The following is an 11,606-nucleotide window of genomic DNA, read 5'->3' on the forward strand; positions in this document are numbered from 1 at the left end:
TGCACACGCAGAGGTATCATGTTGCACATACTACTGAAGGGGAATCAGTACAAAGTTTGAATGTCAAAATCATCAAAACATAAAGAATGAGTTTGGGGCTACGATCGGCTTTTGGAGGAATTTTTTTTTTTTTTTTTTTTTGCACACGATTTTAATATATGCATATATTCGAAAAGTGGTGAAGTCAACGCAGTGGCATAAAAAAAAAGGTGCAAAATGATGAAAAAACGAAGACAAAATGAGGGAAAAACTGTAGTGAGGGAAATATACATAACAGGTGATATTCTAATATATATTACTCACACACAGTATGGACAAAATTTACAAAGTTTTTTCGCAAAGATACATACATTAATAGGTCTCCCCATCCGACCATAAGGAGAGTTTGCATAAGAAGAAGAGGGATAGACAGACGGTAAAATATAAATCCCTCCTCCTATATTAATTAACATGCAGAATGCATAAATTTGAGGCTAGCATTGAAGCAATAAGCAAAATTAACAGCATTGTGTTTATCTAAGGTGTAACAAAAAAAAAAAAAAAATGAAATGAAACAATGAAAAGAAGTAATTAAATAAATTAATGAAATGAAACAATGAAAAGAAGTAATTAAATAAATTAATGAAAGAAACAATGAAAAGAAATAATTAAATGAATTAATGAAAGAAATAATTAAATGAATTAATGAAAAGAAATAATGAAAAGAAATAATGAAAGAAATAATGAAAAGAAATAATGAAAAGAAATAATGAAAAGAAATAATTAAATGAAAAAATAAAACGACAGTAGGAAGACTCGTTTTGCTTAACTCTGGCTGGGTTCCCACAAATTGCTTATTTCAAAGGTTGTGTCAGGGTATCTGTATACATAATTTGAAATTAAGAGAAAGGGGGGAAAATAAAAAAAAATATGGTAAGCTTATACAAAATATGCGTATATATGAAATGCACACAGATGAAGGCGACGAAGTGAAAATTGTGATGTTTTTTTCCACATCAGGTGTTAAACTTTTTTATGTATAAGGTGCAGAAATTATCCTGAGGGGAAACGAAAAAAAGAACGGTGTTTTTTTATTCATCTTCCATAGAATTTTCCTTGCCTCAGCACTTTTATTTTATTTATTTATTTTTTTTTTTTTTTTGGGGGGTTAGGGGGAACCCCTATTCTTGTGCCCTTTTTCTTTACTTACCTTTGAATGTAGACATACTCAGAATGGTGCAAATCGGATGGTTTGTTTAACAGAGAAAAATATTTTTGCGAATTTATTGTCAAAGTGTTGGCTTCAAATTTGGTGAATTCATTTTTGTTCAAGTAAATTTTAAAATGTTTCATAACTTCGTAAAAGTAGGCATCAAATGGAAGTTTAATATCCTTGAGTTTGCAAAAATGTAAAACCCTTTTTTGGTAAAGAAGAATATCAAATTGTTCTTTATGTTTAATTAGAAATGAATTCACTTTTTTTTTTATTTCATTTTGCTTCCTGTCAAATTCTTTCAAATAATTTTCATAATCTTTTACACATTTTGTTAAATTCAAATTTTCAGTTTCCCTTGTCTTCTCCTTAAAAATTGTGAAATATTTTTTAAACATAATATTTATTTTACTTTTTCCTAAACATATGTGTGGAAATTTAAGAATGGAGTGTCTTTGTCTTTCCTTTTTCTTTTTAGTTGTTATATTCCCCTTTCTTTTCCCCCCGATGATGAGATGCCTGTGTCCACTTTCGGGTGTGCAATAATCACTACAATTTTCTCTCATCGTGTGGCTGCTCCTAATCACACGAGTCTTTCCCTCACTTTTGTGCAAAAAGTTTTCACATTCTACGTCATTAATTCTGGATATGTTTTCTCCATGTGATGGATCCATTTTTTCATAACCATCATCCTTATGATCATGATCATGATCTGTATCATTCTGATAGCTTTTATTCACCATGTGAGAAATATTTTTTTGTGCGTAATTTTTCTTTCCTGTATCATGAAAATGGTTCTTTGCTAGTCTTTTTTTTTTTTTTGATACAAATGTAATGTCACTGTAATAGAATGATATGAGGTGTTCCAATACTGATAAGCTAAAAACAGATGCCATATCATTTGAAGTATTATATCCCCCCTCAAGTACACTTATGATTGGAAATCGTAATCTATTTTGTAAGGATATAATTAAATTTGTCAAATAAAAATAGGTAGATGTATTTTTCTTTACAAATCCATTATTTACAAAATCTAATTTGTGGCCATCGAAACCAGCAGATAAAAATAACAAATTTGGACGAAAATGAAATAAATGTATCAATATATTATCATGAAATAATTGTAAAAAATTCTGTTCATTCATATTTTTCTTTAAAGTCACATTAATAATATATGGTTCTAGTTCCACCGTATCGCTACCTGTTCCTGGATAAAAATATCCATCAAATGCATGAATAGAACTAAAGAAAATATTCTTCCTATCATTCTTGTCCTTCCAACCTTTCCAACTATATATATCAACATAATCATTAATTCGAATTTTCTTTAATCCTATATTTCTTATAATTTGTTCTGTGCCATTTCCATGATGAATATCAAAATCGATAATAGCGATACGTTGAAAATGTTCATATTTATACTTTGCATATGATATTCCTATGGCTATATTATTCAGTAGGCAAAATCCTTGACTTCCTGCTGCTCTGTCTTCATCTGTTAAATTAAATTGAGCTGCACCATATGTTCCAAGGTGATGACCTGGAGGTCTTACAACACAGAAAATTTTTTTTTTTTTTTTTTTTTTATTTCTATAAATATAATCAACTGCTTTTAATACTACTCCACTAGCATTCAGTGCACAGTTAAACGAATGCTTATTAACAAATGTATCATTGTCCAATAAAATTAATTTGTCTATTTTTTCCCTTCCGATACTTCCGTAACTCCATTTTTTGCTTTGTATCATAACCCCCTGATGTTTCTCTTTTGTCACTGCATTATTGCCCAGGTTGGACATTCCTAACTCTCCTAATTTGGATGTTTTGCTTAAATCATCTATATCTGCAAACGCTTTATTATTCTGCTCACAGAAACCTTCAAAATTGAACCGTTTGGTATTTATTTCATTTGAAAATTCCATGTCTTCGCTAGTTCCTTCTTCACAAAGGGAACTGATGATTTGGCTTCTTTTTAAGGCCTCCATATGATCTGAAACTCTAAAATTATTGTCTCTATTATAATAATCTGATGATGATATTGTTAGGTAATTTTTCTTGAACCTTTTGGTGTGTTCTAAGAAATTGTCACATATATCAGTACCATCAAACTCATCGTCCCAATTGCACCTTTTTATTCTTCTCAGAAGCATTTTCAAATAAGAAATATCATGAACTCTTAAAATATCATTTGCAGTAGCTTTTCTTTCAATCCTTTTTAATTTTAAATTTACAAAGGTATTCATTTTCAATATACCATGTTTATTGGATATCAGCACATCTAACCTGCTCGAGTTCTCAGGAATATTTATCTTAATTTTGTTTCTCAAATAAGGGTAATCACTCGGTTCAGGGACGAAAATATGTTTAGCACATTCCTTTGAGTAAAATACTTCGATCCCATTGTGCTTGTCCATTTTTTTCTTTATCATGTAATCCTTCACACTTTTCCCTAGTACAGAATTTATTTGAGCTTTTCTAACATTATGATCAACGCTTTTTACTTCTCCCGTTGTTATCTGTTCTTCCTCACGTGAGGTATTATATAGTGCAGTAGCTGCTTCATCACGTGAGGTATCATAAGATGAACTAATTTCCGTGTTCGTCCATTTCCTGTTTTTTCTCACAGTGAAGGAATTTTTTTCACCATAAATTAAATCTTCGCCCTTTCTCTTTTTACTTTTCTCCCTACACTGTTCAAATTTGTTGGTCGTCATTAACCAATCACAGTGCTTCATAAATACATTCATGCAATTGTACATGCATGCAAATGAACAGAGGAAGTAAAACATATGCCTTTTATGTAAAATGTAACAAAAAATATGTTTATTATAATTAAAAAGAATTTTTAAAAATTCAAAATTCCCTAATTCTATAATTTTCAAAATTATACTTAAATACAATTTAACAACGTTCGTCAAAAAATATATGTTAATTTTTTTATGATAAAAAAAATCCCTCCTTATATATTTTGTATAGAATTTATTTGCTTTCCCTTTGGAGGTAATGCTTGGAAAGGTATTATTCATTATATTTGTATTACTTTTTTTATTCCTTTCATCCAATTGTGATTTCATGTGATATTTTCTATCCACCTTGTTGCAGAAGTTGGGAGTTCCTTCTTCCATTTTAATGTGTTTCATTTGTGTCTTTTCCTCAAGATGATGCTTCGAGTTAAAAATTTCATCTTGGATGTTCTCTTTCTTCGTTTCTGTATTCAGAGGGACCTGATCATTTGAAATAATATTTTTCTGTATTTCATTTTTACAAGTTTTTTTTTTTTTTTTCTTCCTATTACACTCTTTATACAAATTTACATAAAAAAAAAACATATATTCGACGGTATTATGAAGTAGCAAGAGAAAAATATATAAATCACAATTGTAAAGTGTGCAGTGTACAGGCAATTCTGATTTATCATTATATATTAACAGATTAACATTTAAACTTAAAAGCAAAAAAATAATATTTACATTTGAAACTAAACAAGCTTTATGTATAAGCGTATTATTATTATCATCCGTTTCGTCAAAGTTTATTATTTCCTTCCACGTCTCATGTATATATATATATTTTTTTTTTTTTCCTTTCATAAATCTGTTCTTCTCTTGTTTCAGATATTTTTGTATATCTTGCAGGACGTAATTTCCATATAATGTTTCCAATACCTTTTGTGATTTATTTTGTCTCCTATGATATCGCACAAATTCAAGAAAGTTTTCTTTCATACATGGATTTCCACTGCTAGTACTATTCTTCGTAATGGAATCATCATGACAAGAACAGTCCTCTCCTTCCCCCTTTGCCACATCTACATAATCATTTTTTGCAATAGAAAATGGAAAATCGTTATTACCATGGTGTTCATATGTTCTCTCCTGACAGTGCCACCTATGGTAAGTATCAGTAGCATCACAATGTTTTCCAATCGTATCATCTTCCTCATGGAAGGAATCTATTTTCTCATTCAGAAATTCTTCTACTTCTTTTTCTTCTTCTGAGTCGCTCAGACAACTTAAGCTCTGTTCAGTGCTTACGCTTCCACTGCTCTCTGACAGAACTGTATCATCCTCTTCTTTTTCCACTTTCTCTCCCGCTTCCTCTTCTTGTCCCTTTTTTTTTTTTTTTTTTTTTTTTTTTTTCACTTTTACATATTTTTTTTTAATTAACACTTTTGTATTCCTGTAATAATCGTTTATATATATTGTGGGCACGACTACATGATTAAAAAACGGGGTTCTAAAGTATAGCATTTTGAAAGGGGGGTTCCTGAAATGTTCGTTTTTTTTAAATTGTACATGTTTGAGGGAAAACACTTTGAATTCCTTTTTCTTCCTTGCGCCTATGCCTCTCTGGTCGCCCTTTCTCATTCGGGAGTTCTCGCCATGGTGCATGTTTTTCGCATTGATCCCCCCTTTGTCCTGTCCTTCTGCCTGTCCTTCTGCCTGTCCTTCTGCCTGTCCTTCTGCCTGTCTTTCTGCCTGTCCTTCTACCTGTCCTTCTGCCTGTCCTTCTGCCTGTCCTTCTGCCTGTCTTTCTGCCTGTCCTTCTGCCTGTCCTTCTGCCTGTCTTTCTGCCTGTCCTTCTGCCTGTCTTTCTGCCCGTTCTCCTACTTTCTGTTCATGTCCTTTATCCCTTTTTTTCCTATTTCTCCGCTTCCCCCTCGATCTTTTGTTGTGATATATTTCGAAAAATTTGGGAGAAAAGTTAAATAATGGCAGGGAATGATAAAATATAACAATTTTCAAAATTCTAAAAATCCTTCTATGGTATTTCTTTATATAAATTCGAGAAAATAAAATTTTTATAAAATTTTCTTTTGAGAAGAAATCGAAAAAATTTGCCCTGTTCAGTTGGACAAGAGTTGACGCAGGAGAACATGAATTTTCTAAATCCGCTACATCGCTGCTTAAAATATTGTTCTTGTAATATTCATTACTAGAATTGAGAGTATACTTTTTTTTCAATTCATCTATTATCTTCAATTTAAACAGAAGCGAACAAAAATTATTGGGTAAATTTAACATGAACTTGTATAAATTTTTGTAAATTCTCAAATTGTTATTTCGCAAGCAATTTATGTAGTTGTGAATATATGGATAATATAAAATTAAAAAAGTTATATACGATTTGCAATAATAAAAACATATTTCTAACGAATGCTTATATTCATAATTGACATCATTAATCATACCTCTGTAATCACTTTTTAAAATATAACAAATATAATTTATTTTGTTATTAATAATGTTTAATATTAACAAATTATCCTTCTTCTTCTTTTTCATCTTATCCAACTCATATTCGTATCTTGTGTTTCTTTTCTCCTTTTTAATTTTCATCTTTCCTGCTTAGTTCTGTTAAATGTCAAATCATGCTAATAAAGTACATACCTTTATGCTCACGGATGGAGTGGTAGTGGTGATAACCTGTTTTGGTGCGCATGTCTGTGTGCAGGTAAAATCGAGTACAGAACTATGCGTTCAAATTCAATGTTTCTCTTATGATATGTAAACGGATAAAAACCAATATCTATTGTGTCCATATACAACAGGGGGGAGGAGGGGTGTAATGTAGAATGATGAGGCCCTTTTTCTCCTTAAACCAAAAGTATGGGTATATACACTACTGTGGGAATATGTGGTGAATGTTCTTGTCTCTTTTCTTTTGATTGGAATATCCGGGGAAAAGATCTGTGTGTAAATTTGTGACAGCTTATTACCTGATGGTGAATTAGTAATCACCAATTAGAAATGATTCATAAACCCAAAAAAATATGTTTCTTTTTTTTTTTTTTTTTTTTTTTTTTTTTTTGCATATACACGAGAATAAGGTTCATATGAAAAATGAGCTTAATTACTACATATGATAGACCAAGAAAATGATATGAATATCAAATATGGAGTTATTCTTACAACGACAAACTTAAATATGGATTATATACACATATATAGATGTATATATATGCATACGTAAGTATAGTCATAAAAAAAAAAAAAAAAAATGTGCTATTATCCATGTATATGTTTTTATTCGACAAAAATAAGAGGAAAATATTAATCAATTTTTTTTTATATCTCTCCTTTTAAGAAAAAAAAAAAAAAAAAAATACAGAAAAATAGAAAAATAAAAAAAATAATAAAATAAAAAAAACTAAAATGAATACAAAAAGGATAAAAATAATAAAATAAAACAAAACCATAGTAAAATAAAATAAAATGAACTTTTCTAGTAGCTAAGTAATGTGAATGACAATTTTTTAAATTTTTATCGCATGCGAAAGAGGGAAGAAGAAAAAAAAAAAAAAAAAAAAAAAAAAAAAAAAAAATATATATATATATTAACCGGGGTAAAGCATATAAAAAAAATATATATCATATGCATTATCTCATTTAATATACATAAGCAAAGATTTATATATATGAATATTTTTCACCATGTTGTGTTGCTTTTTATTTAGATTAAATTTTCAACAAGCATAAATGATAATTTTTTTTTTTTTATAATTAAAGGAGCAAAAGAAAAAAAGAATGATAGAAGGAGGACAAGTGTAAGCATTACTGGTCATATATGCCTTTTTGAATATGGAGTGTCAAATATGAGAATTTATTCTGAAAAATGAGAAAAGAAGGAAAATCGAACAAGTAACAATAACATTATATTATTTATACATATATGTATATAATCCCCCCTTTTGCAAATCGAAAAAATATACTAGTTGTAAATAACTTCACATTCTTATACATGTATGTGTACATTTACGCTTATTGTGATTTTTTTTTTTTTTTTTTTTCTTACATACTAGACGAAAAGAATTACATGTAAAATTCTATTTACGAAGTGTACAACCCCATAGTGTTTAGTTAAGGCAAAAGAAAAAGAAGAAGCTAACAATCTTTCTTCGTGGTTATGCCTTTCCCACCTTTGATTTAAACCCCGAACCTGTTGGTGTAATAAATAAAAAAGGCTTTTGTTGTAAGAGAAAGTAGTTATATATATATATATATATATATATATATATATATATATATATACCGAACAGACGTAGTTTGTACAGGACTAAATAACACATACGGTTGGGGGTATAGTGAACCCAAGTACTCATGTTAAGGAAATTTCGCAGTGACGATAAGGCAGCTTTTCCAAACTTTGCAAAATGAATTACTACAACCAGAATATCATTAATAGAGCAAATAACCGAAACGACAATGAAGACCCCAATTTTGGGAACAAGGAAAATAACCTGAACAGTATAAACAATATAAGTAACCCATATATAAATAAAAAAATATATGAAAGCAGTTCCAATAAGCTAAGTAACAATATTATTCCTAGCGGCCCTTTTGAAAATAACTTTTATCAAAATAATGTATCGGTAAAAAATTTTAATATTGCACATAGTAATAATACCAATATAAACAACACTGTGATAACTACTAACCCATTTAACAATCCTCTAAATCCTGCAAATGATATGGGTACAAATGAAGGCTCCTTTTTTGGTAGCTTTAATTCATCAAATAAGAATCAATTAAAAGAAGATACAACTAAACGAAAAGAAGATGATGAGGAAGAAGACGAACTTCCTTTACTAGAAGAATTGGGAATTAATTTTGATTTAATTTCGAAAAGAATGAAATCTGTTTTTATGTTTTACAAGTAAGAAAAAGTGCAATATGCATCCTTCCAAGAAAAAATGCCTCTCTAAATTTTTTTGTTCATACAGACAAGTAGCGTGAGAGAAATCTACTTACAATTTTTACATGCTCATCTTATGTGACCATGGTCCCATAAGGGTCGGTCTACAGCTTCTCATTTTCTAGTCTATTTATTACACCATCACCCGCATCCTCATTTCCATTTTTGCACTTTTTCCAGAATTGATGATACGCTATTTGAAAATTCAGATTTATCTGGTCCCCTAATTATTGTCCTTTCCCTGGGATTTATATTATTATTAGTACGAAAGGGACAGAAAAAAAAGAAAAAAAAGAAAAAAAGAAAAAAAAATAATTTCACAATTTTGCCATATAAAAAAAAAAAAAATACCTCGTTCCTTTTGTACAGGCCGGAAAAGCTTCCTTCAGCTATATCTACTTAATAGGAATTGTTAGTAGTCTGAGCATATATGTGCTCCTAAATATGATGAGTCAGGTAAGAAATAAAAAAAGAGAACTATTGGTCTCATTCGTTTCGAAGAAATGGATACACATAAATATATGCACACAAAAAAAAAAAAAAAAAAAAAAAAAAAAAGAAGAACTCTTACATCGTTTCTACCATTTTTTGTTCATTTTCATCTGTCTAACTTTTGTAATCTCCTTTAGAACCTTACGTTGGACCTATACCGCACGATTAGCATGTTAGGATATGCGCTTCTTCCCCTAGTCATTTTGTCCTTCATTTCGATAATAATCAATTTAAGGTAAAAATGAAAATTCCCCATGGGACATATCAAAGTTGTAAAAAAACAGGACACACTTGGGGGGGGGGGGGCTAAAAAGACGTGGATAATATACAAAAAAAAAGAAAAAAAAAAAATAGCAAAAAAAATGGCCAAAAAAATGACCCCCCCAAACAACGAAAGATGCATAGTTGATGTGCCAACAATGTGTAAAAAAATACACGAGTATAAATCAAAATTTCACAAAGTTTTCACAAAAATCCAATCTTTCTTGCAGATCAAAAAAGGGATACATCATTTCATTTTTGTGCATTTCTTGGTCAGCCTTAACAGCTTCACGATTTTTTGAAGTGGTACGGCATAAACAAAAAGCTTCTTTTTCCCTGCACCCCCACCTTTAGATAAATACATGATGTAACGGTGTTGTCGTGTACCTATATAATATTTGTTTGCTTACCTGTTAAATATTCATATGAGACCTATGGAAATTTTCTAATTACCTTTTCGACAACACATTGGGATGTATTATCTGATTTTTCTCTTTTAGACTCTCCGGATGAATAGCCAAAGATACCTTGTTGCCTATCCAATATTTCTATTATATTCATGTTTTGCGTTAATTATTATTTTTTAGTGATCTAATTTTTTTTAACATTTTTAAATCTTTTTTTTCTAGTTGTTTTTGAATTTTTAATTCTTCTCTTAATAACATTTCATTTTCATCATCACAATAACCAAAATAATGAATATTTACATATTTATCAAAATATCTCTTTTCCTTTCTCTTTTTTAAAATAAACTTTTTCCGATCTTCACTTTCTTTCAATAATAATTCTTTTACTCCTTTCAAATTTTTTGCTGCCCCAAAGTATTTGTAGTTGTTGTTTCCTTTAAGCTCACTGCCTGTATAGAGAATGGGGTGAGGTGCGGAGAGGAGAAAGTGTACTAATGAAAAGGTACATGGTAAAAAAAAAAAAAAAAATAAGTGATAAAAAGAGAAGATGTTCACATAAAGGACAAAAGAAGAACAACTCAAATGTGAAAAAAAAAAAAAAAAAAAAAAAAGAGTACATATTTGCAAAATTAAAAAATGTGTAATCGTACAATGTGCATTTATCAACGTATTAGATTCCGTTTGATAATCCGGGCCTCCAAGCTGCAAACATGAGGGAAAAAAAAAAAAAAAAAAAACACTTAAACGTTTAATTGTTCTATTAACGTGCCCACGAGGGGGAAGAAATACAAAATGGTAGACATTCTCAACCCCATCTCCAATCCTTTAATACGTTAATATATTTTAATAAGGATTGTATTTGTGAGTACATATTTCTGAGATTCATGTATTTCTCGGCTGTATAATATCTCTCTTCGACATTACCTCTATTATTCGAATTTCCCACTTATTTTTTATAGAAATTAATTTATTTATTTGGTCGTTCAGTTCTCTTATATGCTGATCACTCAAGCTATAGTTTTGAATTTCTTTTATCTTATTGCATATTTCTTTGATGATATGCCTCCGGCTGCAACAGAGAAAAAGAATGAATTAATCAATTGGTGAATGAACTAATAAATGAATGAATTGATGAATGAACTAACAATAGAATGAATGGAAAAAAACAAAATAACAGCTCCCGTGTCTACGTGCGTGAAGGCAAATATGTGTTCATCGCAGGCATATGTATAAAATGTATACACGTTACTGCACATTTTTGAAGCACGCAGAAATAAATGCAAAGACACGCAGAGAGCTAAGTGCAGCAAAGAAATGTGTTTTAAAAGGGGGTGAAGAAAAAAAAAAAAAAATAATAATAAAAAAAAAATAAAATAATAAAATGGTAAAATAACGTTATAACGTATATCCCTATTCATTCTTTCCTCATTCTTGTTTTTATTGTTCTTCTTACTATTATGCTGCTTTTGTTTTTCTCCTCTTTTTTTTTTTCTTTCTTTTTTTTTTTTTTTTTTTTTTTTTTTTCCCTTTACCATAAAACTGCAGACTCCAGATTATCT

General features: G+C 29.7%; 3 protein-coding genes across 3 annotated transcripts; 1 reads left to right on the forward strand and 2 right to left on the reverse strand.

Moving 5' to 3' along the window:
- Positions 1–804: 804 nt before the first annotated feature.
- PGO_123610 (histone deacetylase) lies at positions 805–6,531 on the reverse strand (the record flags this gene model as incomplete). The annotated part of the gene is made up of 2 exons (XM_028689151.1): positions 805–859; positions 1,190–6,531. 2 exons carry the CDS (start codon positions 6,529–6,531, stop codon positions 805–807), a joined length of 5,397 nt encoding a protein of 1,798 aa, XP_028544952.1.
- A 1,814-nt stretch (positions 6,532–8,345) lies between these two features.
- PGO_123620 (hypothetical protein, conserved) lies at positions 8,346–10,227 on the forward strand (the record flags this gene model as incomplete). The annotated part of the gene is made up of 6 exons (XM_028689152.1): positions 8,346–8,848; positions 9,068–9,149; positions 9,257–9,343; positions 9,517–9,614; positions 9,871–9,946; positions 10,141–10,227. The coding sequence occupies 6 exons, from the start codon at positions 8,346–8,348 to the stop codon at positions 10,225–10,227; spliced, it is 933 nt and encodes a 310-aa protein (XP_028544953.1).
- On the reverse strand, positions 10,210–11,303 carry PGO_123630 (pre-mRNA-splicing factor ISY1; the record flags this gene model as incomplete). Its single annotated transcript, XM_028689153.1, has 4 exons — positions 10,210–10,496; positions 10,698–10,749; positions 10,972–11,116; positions 11,215–11,303. 4 exons carry the CDS (start codon positions 11,301–11,303, stop codon positions 10,210–10,212), a joined length of 573 nt encoding a protein of 190 aa, XP_028544954.1.
- Positions 11,304–11,606: the final 303 nt, after the last annotated feature.

The sequence above is a fragment of the Plasmodium gonderi genome (genome assembly GCF_002157705.1).
Source record: "Plasmodium gonderi DNA, contig: Chr12, whole genome shotgun sequence".
NCBI lineage: Eukaryota > Apicomplexa > Aconoidasida > Haemosporida > Plasmodiidae > Plasmodium > Plasmodium gonderi.